This window comes from Pimephales promelas, chromosome 24 (genome assembly GCF_988280905.1).
Source record: "Pimephales promelas chromosome 24, fPimPro1.hap1.1, whole genome shotgun sequence".
Lineage (NCBI taxonomy): Eukaryota > Metazoa > Chordata > Actinopteri > Cypriniformes > Leuciscidae > Pimephales > Pimephales promelas.
In genome coordinates, this window is record NC_142792.1 from 12,582,582 (window position 1) to 12,596,609 (window position 14,028).

Consider the following 14,028-nt stretch of genomic DNA (forward strand, 5'->3'; position numbering starts at 1 on the left):
TGCATACAGATTGTTTTTACAATAAAGTAGAAGTCATGGTATCAAATCAAGACAAAAATATTTGGACTCTTCTTCAGTAGATATCAAAAATTACATTAGTGTAATGTGTTCATAGTTTATGTGATGAATAACATGCGTGAAATTACTTTATAGCATGCACTGTTCAAAACTCGGGTCAGTAAGATTTTCTTTTACTTAAAATACTTTAATTTAGCAAGGAGGCATTAAATCACATGTGCCAGTAAAGATGTTTTTCATTTCCCAAGAAACTGTGTTTGCTCATAAACCTTTTTCGTTTTATTAAAAAACTGCTCTTTTGAAAAACTTGATGAAATAAAACTTGATGAAATAAAACGAGCTGGGAGGAAACAATATCAATATATTTCAATGCTTTGGCATGTGAATGCAAATTTTCTCAAGGGAACACAATAGTTCATAGAGAAAGCGCAAATGTTCTGCAAGCCAACTAAAAGTTTCTCGGGGGAAAGCAATACTATTACAAGTGAATACAATAAATATTATTTTTCATCCCATCCCATCTCTTTTTTTTTTTAACCATCACCATGTCTCTTTAGGGGCTCCACACAGTAAAAATCACTTTGGGCAGTTTAAAAGTCAATACTTATAGCTCAGAAAAATTAGAAAGTATGAAGAGAAGTTGAGGAAATATGGCGCAATGACATTCATACATTTCAAGTGCCGCTTCAGTGTCCCTTTTTGGTGCAAGGTTTAGTTTCCTTCTTTTTGACTGAACAGACAATGGCCATGTCCCGAAACACTAATTATCCTCTAACAGAAACCCTCTCCCGCTCACCCTTTTCTCTTTCTTTTTATCTCTCTATTCCAATACATCTGCCCCACACCCACCCTACATTCTCCACATCTCTCTCTCCCCCACTGTGGAAGTTGAGTGTAATCCATGTGGATTATCATAGTGGGGAGGGCAAAGGGAGGTAAGTGTTTCTGCTTCTGTTTCAGTTCCTCCCAGCTGTGTTGAACATAAGATGAGCATGAAAGAGAAGCGAAGACATCGGTGGAACTCTTAGAGGATTTGTATAAAGAAATGGTGTGACGAAGAGAATGATGGAAAGAAGAGATGTAAACATCAAGGGGGGATGATCAGGAATGGGGATAAAAGAGCCGGATGTCATTATTTCACAAGAACTTTCCAAGAAGATTTCTGTGCCATCCAAAACACACTTCTGAAGCTTCCGGAGTGTCTGTTGGCTACAATCTGATATCAAGACTAGGCTGGGATTACCGCAGATAGTGAGCTGGAGATCACACAAACTGCTGTTTTAGGCACCTGTCAGGTGTTGATGAGAAGGATGAAGGGTATCACACTGTTTTGGGTGCTGTTTTCAAGTTGGACCATCCAAACACAAGCTCAGATGAGGATACCGCCTGAAACGTGAGTTCAGTTCATCTCAGCACAAGTTTAGCTTAACGCTCTAAACACTTCCAAACAACCACACAGCTACAAGATATGCACAATGTGAGAGAAACAATCATCTTTTTAGGCCCCTGTATTGCTAAATGTAACATAAATGTGGACTTTGCCCACACACATTTAAGAAACTCATAGTACAGATGAACCACTTTAGCACTCCTCTGAATCCTTGTGCAGAACTGCAGTATGTCCCCAGATCTCATCTTAATGCGTGCAGGTCATGACCCGCACACCTCCTGTCACTGCTTGAATAGAGCAACTGTAAAAGCACTATAAGCCAAAGCTTAACCTCCAATTGGCAACATTTGCTCAAAATCCACACACACAGCCTGTTTGAACAGACTTTTTGATCTCTCTGAGGGCTAATTTAGTTCCTGAAAGTCCAATTATGGAAAACATGCTAATTTTAATTAGCTTAAAATCTTTAGCCACACACTTTTAGTCAATATCTTAGTACACTACCATTCAAGTTTGTGGTTGGATTTTGTAATGTTTTTGACAGAAATCTGCTTACAAAGGGAACATTTATTTTTTATTTATAGTAAAAACTGTAATATTGTGAAATATCACTACAATTCTAAATAACTGTTTTCTCTTTTTTTTAAAAATTAAATTTATTCCTGTGATGGCAAAGCTGACTTTTTAGTAGCTATTTTTCTAGTCTACAGTATCACATGGTCCTTCAGAAATTATATGCTGATTTGCTTAAGAAATATTTTGTTATCAGAGTTGGAAACAGTTGAGCTGCTTAATATGTTTGTTGAGACAGTGATAAATCCAGGATTCTTTGATGAATGAAAAAAAACAGCATGCTTTTGTAACATTATAAATGTTCTTAACGTCACTTTTGATCAATTTAATGTGTCCATGCTGAATAAAGGTATTCATTTCTTTCAACAACAAGAAAAAAAAAATCTTCCTTACTCCAAACTGCTACACTACATATTTTCATCCAATCAAATGTTCTCTAGAATGAGAGAATGAGAATATCCCTCCCTTAGACATTTTATTGTCTGAAATGGCAGTTACTTCATATTTATTTTAAGATCCACTTTAAAATTAATTCGATTTAATGTTTAATGCTTTTCGTTTGTGTTTTGAACAGGGTTCAACAGTGGGCCACTGCCTTTGGAAAACAGATCCAGGCCTTATCAAACAGATACTCAGGTGCCCAACTCTTACAAAAGGTTTGTCTATTATGACAGCAAAATAATGAGTTATGACTCTTCTGCTGTTCAGCACTGCAATTATATTTTTTACTCCTAATTATACTGAAATTTGTCTTTACCTCCTTATTTCAATCCTAATATCAAAGCAATCAGGGACATTTCTGATATTTTCTGATGATCTGCAGAGGAAGCAGGTTTTATCTGTAATTAGCAATGAGTCTAACTGCTGTGTTATGTGCAGCTGTGTCCAGTTATCTGGCATCTGTTTGAATTCACACTACACTCTAATTAAAACTACTTTGTACTGTTAACCACAGACCCTGTGCCAGTCTACGAGCAGCCCATCTGCATCCCAGAAAGACATTTAATGACCAGTCTATACTGTATCTGAGCTGAATATGTAGGTGTTCTTTCACCTTAAGGCCCTTTATTAGTGCAGCACAACAGCAGAATGTGCCAGAAAAGTGAGGCAGGAAGAGGATTAACCTTCCCAGACTGCAGCATCTCCTCCTCCCTCTATTCCTTCTCTCTCTTTTTTTGTTTTTGTGGGTCTAATCTAAGCTCAGAATAAAGCCTGGTACTCTTACAGTGTTTTGTGGAGGTGGATTATCCCTGTCTGACCTTGTGTTCCAATAGCCATGGTGGAGAGGATTCATTGAGTGCTGATCTAGGGTTTGACCTTTGCTTTAAACAAAATGACCCCATGAAGATAGTAATACTAGCAATTTTTTTAACTTGTGGGGAAATTTTTTGGTCCCAATTAGGAAAACAGCTTATAAATCATGCTAAATTTTGTTTTTTGAAAATGTTAAAACGCAGACATTTTTTTTTTATTTCTGTGAGGGTTGTGTTTATGGGAATATTCAGTTTGTACAGTATAAAAATCATTATGCCAATAAAATGTGTGTGTGTTTGTTTGCATCTGTGCATAGAAATATAAAGATGTGGAGCCCATTATTAAGATGGTGGAAGTGGATGGTAAAAAGATGGTGAAGGAATTTGCAGAAGAAATGGAGAACATGCTGGGCAGGAAGATGAAGTCGGTCAAGGTCAGAGAAATCAGTATATTTTAGTAATGTGTAATTCTAAACAGTTTAGAAACAAAATATTATACATTTTTAATTATTAAATTATGAATTAAATTATTAATATTAAATTAAATTATTAGTTGTTTGTTGTTTTTTGGATGATCAAAAACAAGGCAATCTCCTGAATTTATTTTAATGTTTTATACAGAGAATGGCAGAGATAGCAGAGGATGCAGATTTATATCATGAATATAATGCCACATTAGAGGTGAGCTATATCTTCGTCCATCCTTCCCCTTATTCTCCTGTTCATCCCTCAGTCTATATTCATATATTTACACTTGTCGTTCTGCAGTTTGACTACTACAACTCCATGATGATTAACAAAGTAAACGAGGATGGGAACAATGTGGAGCTGGGGGGTGAATTTCCTCTGGAGGAGAATGAACACTTCAACAAACTGCCTGTCAATACTCAGCAAAGTGTCATACAAGTGCCCACCAATGTCTATAACAAAGGTAAGACACAGTGCATTTTCATCCCTGATTAGAAACTGAAAATAAAGCAGATCTCTCTCTGTCTCACAGATCCTGATATCCTGAACGGAGTCTTTATGTCAGAAGCACTGAATGAGGTATTTATCAGTAACTTTGAGAAGGACCCGACTCTAACCTGGCAATACTTCGGCAGTTCAACTGGATTTTTCAGACTTTACCCTGGTAATCATCAACAGCCTTAGCCCTCCAAATGCAGCATTGCAGGTTACTGAACATGCAGTTTTGCTCATTCAGACACAAGACAGAGAGATGAGAGTCTGATTGACACAGAATTACTGGTGTAATTATTTTGACAATGACTCTCTACCTCTCTCAATCATCATCATGTCATCACAGTATTGACACAGTAACCAAACTGAGAAACTCAGGCTTCCCAGATCTTACATGCAAATGGGCACAGACGGGGAGGAGATAGTAAATTAATTCAATTCTATGATTTTTAAGGTATCCAGTGGACACCTGATGAAAATGGAGTTGTCACTTTTGATGGCAGGAATCGCAACTGGTGAGTTTGAACGTGTGTCGATGTATTGTATAAAACTATAGTGTCCATTGTCCAGTCCGTTTTTCCTTTTGTAAGAAATGAACACTTAATCAGCAAGGATGCATTAAATTGATGGGAAAAAGTGACATTTACATTTTTATAAAAAAAATAAAAAAAACATATTAGAATGATTTATGAAGGGTCATGTGAGGATAAGAGACTTCTTTGTAAGTCATTAAAAAAACCTACTGACCCCAAACTTATGAACGGCAGTGTACACTTCAACATCAACTAGTCGGTGGGATGTGTAAGTGGCAGCTGAATGTATTGCAAAAGAATGCATCAAAATGAAGGGGTCTTGTGTTTTTAAAAGTTGAATTATTAAAAATGAGACGCTCATGACAGAAATTCAAAAACTGTCAAAGACTTAAGGCAACATCAAAAGATTAGTGGTGTGGCCGCAGTCCAGGGTCAAGAAGCAGCAGGTCGGATCTCAGTGAAAGATTTTAATCTAGGTTCTTTTCCGTGACTGACTGCTTCATCTGCCCGTTTTCCTTAAACACCTTCTGCCAGGACTAACACTATTACAGCTAATGCACACAATCTCTTTAGCAGTAATGAAAGCAGAGTACTGACCCGTTGTATTGTGTGACGTTCCTTTATCTAACAGTTACAATGATTACTTGGTGTGTATATATATTCTGAGTAGTTCTGAGACACGAGTAGGTTAAAAAACTACAAGTAAGCCAATTAAAAATGCGAATAACGGACTATTGATGAAATGTTCAGTCTTCAGTTTCAGTCTCTCTCACTCTCTCAAAGTGATCTCATTATTTCCTTCTCTCAGAACATTACCCAGATGAGATTTCACGCACTGTTATCCGGTTGAGGAATTATTAGTGAAAGGTCTTCTTGGCTGTTTGTTAATGGCAATATGAATTATTCTGGCCATCTGTTTTTTTGGGGGGGGGTTTTTTGTCATCTTTATTAGTTTTAGTTTTTTAAATATTTCTATTTAACTTAATTTGCTTTTGTCAGTTTAATCCTTGCCAGGGCAATATGTCTAGGTTTTTCATCAAATATTTTTCTTTTATTTTCAGCTTTGTTTCAATTAACGATTTGTAATAGTTTTAGTTAACAACGCTGATCTTTAAAAAAAGTTTCTCTCAAACTGTATGACAAAGTATCCTTCATTTAAGAGAACACTTCTGTTTTGTTCTCTCTCTCAGGTACATCCAGGCAGCCACGTCCCCCAAAGACATCATCATCGCTGTGGACATCAGCGGCAGCATGAAGGGTCTGAGGCTCACTATTGCAAAACACACCATCAACACCATTCTAGACACACTCGGCGAAAACGACTTTGTCAACGTCATTGTGGTAAGAACAGAAATTTCCAAACTAAACCTCCCTTATGAAAAAGAAGTATACTTCAAGTTCATTTTATGAAGTATACTAAAGTAATGTTCAAGTATATTTTAAAATATAATTATATATTAAGTATACTAATGTCAGTATTGTAAGTGTACTGTTTTAATACCTAAATTGGCCCACTTTTAGTATATAAAAGTATATGTTTAAGTGTACTATAAGTGTAACAGTAGTAAACTTTAAGTGCACAAGTACATCATAATTATGTTTCTCATTTGTACTGCAAGTGAACTTATGGGTGTACTAGTAGTTTACTATTTTAACACTTGTAGCACAGCATGTTTAGTTTATGAAAGTACACTTTGAAGTACACTACAAGTTTAGTAAATTCATACTACAAGTTTTCTTTCTAGGGAAAGAGTAACGTAAAATTAAATTAAATTCCTATGTACACTACCAGTGGACTAGCCTACACAACAATTCAGAATTAGAAACATATCTTTTGTATATCAATATTTTAATCAATATTTTCAAACAATGTACTGTAAGTTTCATAACACTATATATATATATATATATATATATATATATATATATGAAAAAAAGTAAAAGGGTATATTTAATAGGCTACTCGATCAAAAGAGTTAACACAACTACAAGCCAAGTATACTTTGAATACTTAATTATACTTTTAAGTATATCTCGATGAAAAAAAATTTAATATACAGCCCAAATATACTTGGACTTTTCTCTCAGTAAAAGTCAAGTACACTTAAGTGTAATTTTAAGTATATTTCTGAGAAGTACATAACGTATATTTTTGATAAGTATGTAAAATGTAGACTGAAAGTATGCTTTCTTATTTTTTGTTGAAAAGAAGTATAGTGAATTAACGTATTTTTCGTAAGGGCAGGCTTTACACAAAACAGGTGGCAAGCAATACAATTTCTTCCATGTAAATCTAAGTTATTATCCTCAATAAGAGTTAATATCTTCTCCCTTTTCAGTACAGTGATTATGTCCGGTATGTAGAGCCCTGTTTTAAAGGCACGCTGGTACAGGCCGACCTGGATAACCGTGAGGTAGTTAAACGTTTCCTCTGAGCATCCTCTGATTTCAGTTGCCAGTTGATATTTTAATATTTGCTGCATTCATGCATTCTAATTCTTTCCAGCACTTCAAACTTTTGGTGGAGAAATTGCAGGTAAAAGGTGAAGGAAAGGTGAAGAAAGCCATGAAAGAGTCCTTTAAGATTCTGAACGAGGTGAGTGTGTGTTGGTGTTTAAGGGGATGTATATTTATCCATATAGAAATACTGATATATCAAAAGGCTCTGGGTGTGCGTAGGCAGCAGCAGAAGGCAGGGGTAGTTTATGTAACCAGGCAATAATGCTGATTACTGATGGAGCTATGGAGGATTTCCAGAAGGTGTTTGAGGAGTTCAACTGGCCAGACCGCAAGGTACCAAATGTGCACAGACAAACAAAGAGTCACTATGGATACATGCTTTACCTGTGTACATAAACTGATAACATAATACGCTATCAAACAGGTGCGCGTGTTCTCATATCTAATTGGACGAGAGCTAACATTTGCTGACAATGTCAAATGGATTGCCTGCAACAATAAAGGTGAGATCCTACTGCAATTAAAGCAGAGCATTGCGGGAAACTACCTGAGCTAGTGAGTTCTATTATTTGTGCAGAAAATGTGCGATGTGCACACTTTGTACAGTTGTTATAATCCAAATGTTTTTGTGAGCACAATTGTTTCAATTCCCATTTCTTTTCTAGTCATTTGCATTTAAAAAAATCGCATTAATGTATATTAATATTTTAGTTTTATTTATGCATCATTATGGTATTTAGTAATTTTATTTATTTCAGTTTACATTAAAATTTTTGTCATTTTTTGCATTTTCTATTTTCATTTTTATACTTTTTAGTGTTATTTATATCTTTAATTCATTTTATTTTAGTTTAGTTTTAGTAATTTAGTACTTCAACTAGAACTTAAGTTAATTGGCAAGACAACATTTCTAATTTATAAGTTTAAGTTTTTCCTCTATTTATTTATTTCATCAATATTTAGATTTTTCTTTATTTCAGCTTTACTTCACTTAGGCTACTAGTAATTTTTAATAGTTTTACTTTTTTTACAATAACAACACTGATAACAAAGAGCAGTTTCAAGCCAATGAAATATGTTAGACCCAAGCAAAATTGCATTGGTGATAGAAATATTCGCGACTTAAAAAGTAATATATATATATATATATATATATATATATATATATATATATATATATATATATATATTGTTTTTTGTTGTTTTTTCTCCTGCCTTTTCCAAGCTTGGAAATAACAATTAGGGCCTATAAAAATTATTCATATTTCCATGCTTTCCACAACCCGTTCTATAATAATTTAATTAAATATGGTGACAGCTGTGCCCTCTGCTGGTAACAGATAAATAAATCACATTTTTTTACATTACCATTGTTTTTGTGTGCTTGTAATTAGGTTACTACACCCATATCTCTACTCTGGCGGATGTGCAGGAGAATGTAATGGAATATCTTCATGTGCTGAGCAGGCCAATGGTCATCAACCATGATCATGACATCATCTGGACAGAGGCTTACATGGACAGTGTGGTGAGCTGCTTACCTTTTCTCGTTCACTCTCTCTTTCTTTTTGCAGAAGTCGGTACTGTACCCAAAAGATGATGTTGCATATTGTCCCACACCTTCATATTGATCATTTTTGTCTACATTAATCTTGAACCTCCCATGTTGTGATTTCATTATCTGATTCCGAATGTGATCTTGTTATGTCTGTTACTTCATTATGTCTGTCATTATTATTTTCTGTCATCCCATTCCAGCTACCCAATACAGCTGAGGTAAATTATTTCGTTCTCCGCAGTAGATCGAAATATATCCTGTATACATCCAAATGCAATACTGTAGTTCAAGTGTTCTTGCAGTTTAGAGTTCATAGCCTCTCCTTTAGATATATTTTAGTTGTATTTAGAAGGTTTGAGATCTCTGTGAAGTTTTTAATTTAATCAAGGTCCTCATCTGTCTGGTAGAGTCTAAAGCAACCGGATTGCAGTTCTAAATGTGATTGTGCTGTTTTGTTAATTTGTGTATTTGACAGAGTATAATTCTGTTGATGCCGATGACTATACATGCCATGCAAATTATGCAATATAGACAGTAACTACACGTTTGGTCAAAACTGAGTTATGACTGAAATTGGGTCTGTCCTGTGACAAATTTGTTTGGTAAGCTATGCTCAAATTTAGAGAGAGAAATTATATCAATTCATTCAAAAACTCTGAAGCCATTTTTCTCAGTTTCAGTGTTGGCGTAGTTACTGTGTTTTGGATAACACAAATGTATATTAGTGCACCTGTATTGCAAAGCGTTACAGTATTTGCCTTTGCAAGGTAGAACAATAAGGAATCTACCTACCAGTGAAGCACCTGCTGGTCTCATTCAGGGTTTCATTCACTTCAGTTCACACACAGCCCTGGCTGGGATTTACCATTAGCTCAGTCGGTTGTCTCTCTCTCTTTCTCGTCTTTCAGCTTTTTAACACACAGGCTGAGAGTTTGCTGTTGATGACCTCTGTGGCCATGCCTGTGTTCAGCAAGAAAGAAGAAACAGTGAGTAACCAAAAAAAAGTCTGGACACAAACAGAAATCTTTTTCCTTCAGTTCATTCAACAAGGATAGAAAGGGGCGGAAGAATAATACATGTCTAAAAATGGCTCATACATAATTAATAATTATTTTAAAATAAATAATTAATAAATTATACATAATTAAAATGACATTATTTAGGTTGTTACTGTTGCTGACGTGATAAAAGTCCATCTCTAAATAAAGAAAGAAAAAATCATGTTTAAATAAATATTAATAAAAATGAACGAATTGGTTGACTGAATGATTAAAAAAAATCCTCAAAATGCTCACCACTAAATTATTATGTTACATAACAATTAATGTCGCTTTTTTCAGTTAAACTACAGTGGGAGTCTGTGATATTGGGACTATACTAACGTTAGCCTGCTGGGAGTTCGTCACATCCCTGATTTTTAATCTAATAAGCTCTCATAATCCAGCGAAAACATTAAATATACACTATTAAACACTCTTAACATGTTTATACAACTTATTCCGTTACAATTTGAATATATGACCCGACTTTATACCTAAAAATTATGATGACCATTTGTAAATAACATTTTCAGTCGACGCACTTTCTCCAGTCTGATGACGAAAAAAGAGCGCGGGCCGGGAATGCGATTATATAGCCTTGTCTGACCAGACAGAACTAATCAACTGAAATGTCCTTGACAGCAGGGAATCGTTTAAATATATTTTATTCGCATCTAATACAATTTCATTACGATTATAAGTGAATTATTCTGAATTTTCAAAATTTGCTTTTGAAAACCAAACATAAATCGTGAACGTTGCATTACTTCCGGTCCAGGTCTAGGGTGCTCTGTTGAGAAGCCTTCAAAGATGAGGATATCCGATGAAAATAATAGCTTTTTTTTTTTTTTTTTTTTTACTTTTTCTTCTTCTAATTAATATTCATATATTAAAACTGAATAAAAAGTTATAAAAGTAACTAGTTTGGTTTGTTGATTACCTTCAAAGTCCATGTATCACCATTAGTTCATGCTGCAAACTCTACAACAAATGTGATGTGACCTGCTGAAGACCATTGACAATTTTAGAACATCAGTTCAATTCATCCGTTTATTTTAAAACTGTGTTGTTCATTGTATTGACTTTTCCTCTTTCTCTTTATGTGTAACGTTAGCTGTCTCATGGCATCCTCCTTGGTGTGGTTGGTACTGATGTCCCTTTAAAAGAGCTCATGAGATTGGCTCCTCGATACAAGGTGCAGTCCTCTGTTCAAAATAACGCTGATCACAAAGGGTCTTTTCATTCACAGGGCAGACTATATCCATGTCGTACTGCATACAGAGATTGTTTAAACTGCTGACTGATTAATGTGATTTTACTGAATTTATTATTTTGACTTCTTTGCCGTTTCAGCTGGGAGTTCACGGCTATGCATTCTTAAATACTAATAATGGTTATATACTCTCTCATCCCGACCTTCGACCTCTGGTAAGCTCCACAATATTCCACAGATCTCACACCCAATACCAATAAGAGTTGATTACATTGTCTTATTAGTTTTGTATCTCATTAACGTTGATGTTTTCAATATTTTGTGTTAGTATAAAGACGGTAAGAAGCTGAGGCCAAAGCCTAACTATAACAGTGTGGATCTGTCAGAGGTGGAGTGGGAAGATACAGAATACGCAGTGAGTGGAACAACACACACACACACAAACATAAACATTCACACACATCCATCACACCATTTTTAGATCAATTGCTTCAAGGTGTTTGTGTGTGTTGATCCTCTAGTTGAGAACGGCAATGGTAAGAGGGGAAAGTGGGACAATCTCTCTGGATGTCAGAGCAACAGTAGATAAAGGAGTGAGTTGATTTAGTCCTTTAATTCACTTCTTATATAAGATTACTTTAGTTTGATTCATTCATTTCTATCCCATTACAACCTATCCGTGACTGTCATACTCACATGCCGACGTCTTCCCTTCTCAGAAACGAGTTGTCTTCCTGAAAAATGAATATTATTACACCATCATCAACGAAACTCCATTCAGGTGAGGTAAATGTTTTGGAGTCTAAAACATGCTGACTGTATATTTAACTTCTGCTTTACTCTATGTTGTGTGTCTATGTTTTTAGTCTTGGAATTGTACTTACCAGTGGTCACGGGAAGAATTTTTTCATCGGAAATGTTTCTGTTGAAGAGGGTAAAGATTTTCAGATTATAAATCACTTGCCTGTCTCTGTTTGTAAATCCTCTCAGCCGTGTGGTTTTTCTGTCTACAGGCCTACATGACCTGACAGCATCTGATGTCACTATTGCTAATGAATGGTGGGTGTTAGTTAAGGCTAACTAGATTAGAATCTGTAATGATTTGATATTTTCTGATTGTACGGGTTTTTTTTTGCTGTTTCAGGACATACTGCGAGACAGACATCGATCCACACCACCGTAAATATACACAGTTTCAGGCTGTGGTTCGATATCTGTTAGGGAAAGAACCAGACCTGGAGTGTGAGTTCTGCCTCAGAGGCTTTTAGACACTAGACTCAAAGTTTTAGCATAGTATTTGAGATTTTTATTCATGTAGAATTACAAATGAGTAAAAACAAAGCACCTACTTGTTGCTAGGTTTTGGCACAAAGCTAAATAATGAGTTGCACTTATAAATCATCTCATATCTTTGCAATTGCAATTCTCTGCACAGCATAACCACTTTCGTAGGCAATTCCACACAATTTGATCTGGATGATGCATGATGATACCGTATCTGCTCTTTCGTTCTGTTCCGTCTGTTCTTCAGGTGATGAAAGACTCCTGCAGCAGACTCTGTTTGACGCAGTCATCACAGCTCCCATGGAAGCCTACTGGACTGCACTGCTGCTCAACGCCTCCGGGTACTATTTCCCACCCACACACACAGCATCACAGACAAGTTTCGTTAGTGAAATATGTGCTCGGCCGTGACTTTTCTCATTCTTTTGGACGCCTCCGATGTGCAGTATTGATGCGGGTGTGGAGACGGCGTTCCTGGGCACACGCTCCGGCCTCATGAGGATGACCAGATATGTTGGCGAAGAGAAACGTGTGGGGAAGTGAGTAGATTTAATTAGGAACTCCGCATCACGACTCAACCGCATAAACCACATCTGCATTGCCATAGGTTTTCCTAAAGGGATAGTTCACCCTTAAGTTGTTCCAAACCTGTATACATTTCTTGGTAACACTTTACTTGAAGGGGTGTGCATGATAAGACTGACATGACATGATACATGTCATGAATGTGAAGGAGGTTTTCTGGATGTTTATACATAACTCAACAAATGCTAATCTATATAATCAACATACATAGGTTTATATACAATAAAATATGAATCTCTTTTTGATGGTTTCTTTGCAGAAAATTCTTAACTCCATCTGATAAGGAGAATATTTTTACTCTGGACCATTTCCCTGTTTGGTATCGGCGTGCAGCAGAGAATCCAGCTGGAAGCTTTTTGTACTACGTTCCTATAGAGGACAACACAGGAGGTAGTCCCCACCCTGCAGTCCATATCAAAAGACTTTACTCCCTATTGAATGTATTCATTGCTCAGTATTTATTTCTCTTTCCCTGCAGTGGATGGAAGGGTTGTGATTGCCGTCACGTCTGTTACAGTCACTGTAAAGAAAAAGACAGCAATTGCTGGAGGTATGACCTTCCCTGGCTATTCTTATCTTTTAATCTTTTTTATTAGTCTGTGGTGACCAAAGAACACCCATCGAGTTGCTATTATCTTTGTCCATTTTAAGCATGTGAGTGAGCACATTTACCCATGTTTGGATGCGCAACCATGTATGGTGTTCACCACTCCAACACGAACATCTCTTTTCCTCAACACAACCTTGGCTTATGCTATTTTCTCATTACTCAAGCAGACACGCATAATTGATGACTTGTATTGTATTAATGCATTCATGAAAAGGAAAAAATAGAAAGGACAGGAAGTCGCTGGATAGGAAGTTGGGATACGTTATATGCTAGTATTCTCATTCCTTTAGCATTTGCTTTGAAACCCTGTAGAGCCCTCAAAAATAACCACAGGCAAAGCTGTTGTCTACTATAATATAGATGTTTTTTCAGCAGGGGCTAACTGTGCCATGGCAATCAGCCACCGCTTGCTTGACCCCTTCATTTCTCCATCCGTTTCGATTTTTTAATCTGGATCTCCCTCCATTTGTGTGAGAATATGAAGAAGCATATTTTATAATTTACTTTGAGCAAACTGTGTGTGAGTGCTTGCTGAATCTTACACTTGAACG

At 36.0% G+C, this 14,028-nt stretch overlaps 1 protein-coding gene across 1 annotated transcript in view; it reads left to right on the plus strand.

Annotated features, from left to right (window-relative positions):
• The first annotated feature begins 1,319 nt into the window (after nucleotides 1-1,319).
• cacna2d4a (calcium voltage-gated channel auxiliary subunit alpha2delta 4a) overlaps nucleotides 1,320-14,028 on the plus strand; it is a 36,564-nt gene continuing 23,855 nt past the window's right edge. The window contains exons 1-27 of the mRNA XM_039668268.2: nucleotides 1,320-1,411; nucleotides 2,556-2,637; nucleotides 3,552-3,668; nucleotides 3,856-3,915; nucleotides 4,003-4,165; nucleotides 4,235-4,366; nucleotides 4,649-4,709; nucleotides 5,918-6,068; nucleotides 7,067-7,141; nucleotides 7,234-7,323; nucleotides 7,407-7,520; nucleotides 7,612-7,690; nucleotides 8,582-8,715; nucleotides 8,946-8,963; nucleotides 9,654-9,731; nucleotides 10,900-10,980; nucleotides 11,139-11,213; nucleotides 11,327-11,413; nucleotides 11,520-11,591; nucleotides 11,718-11,779; nucleotides 11,865-11,932; nucleotides 12,012-12,057; nucleotides 12,143-12,240; nucleotides 12,530-12,623; nucleotides 12,729-12,821; nucleotides 13,127-13,257; nucleotides 13,346-13,417. Coding sequence (XP_039524202.2) covers nucleotides 1,320-1,411; nucleotides 2,556-2,637; nucleotides 3,552-3,668; nucleotides 3,856-3,915; nucleotides 4,003-4,165; nucleotides 4,235-4,366; nucleotides 4,649-4,709; nucleotides 5,918-6,068; nucleotides 7,067-7,141; nucleotides 7,234-7,323; nucleotides 7,407-7,520; nucleotides 7,612-7,690; nucleotides 8,582-8,715; nucleotides 8,946-8,963; nucleotides 9,654-9,731; nucleotides 10,900-10,980; nucleotides 11,139-11,213; nucleotides 11,327-11,413; nucleotides 11,520-11,591; nucleotides 11,718-11,779; nucleotides 11,865-11,932; nucleotides 12,012-12,057; nucleotides 12,143-12,240; nucleotides 12,530-12,623; nucleotides 12,729-12,821; nucleotides 13,127-13,257; nucleotides 13,346-13,417 — 2,425 coding nt within the window. The remainder of the gene's footprint in view (nucleotides 1,412-2,555; nucleotides 2,638-3,551; nucleotides 3,669-3,855; nucleotides 3,916-4,002; nucleotides 4,166-4,234; nucleotides 4,367-4,648; nucleotides 4,710-5,917; nucleotides 6,069-7,066; nucleotides 7,142-7,233; nucleotides 7,324-7,406; nucleotides 7,521-7,611; nucleotides 7,691-8,581; nucleotides 8,716-8,945; nucleotides 8,964-9,653; nucleotides 9,732-10,899; nucleotides 10,981-11,138; nucleotides 11,214-11,326; nucleotides 11,414-11,519; nucleotides 11,592-11,717; nucleotides 11,780-11,864; nucleotides 11,933-12,011; nucleotides 12,058-12,142; nucleotides 12,241-12,529; nucleotides 12,624-12,728; nucleotides 12,822-13,126; nucleotides 13,258-13,345; nucleotides 13,418-14,028) is intronic.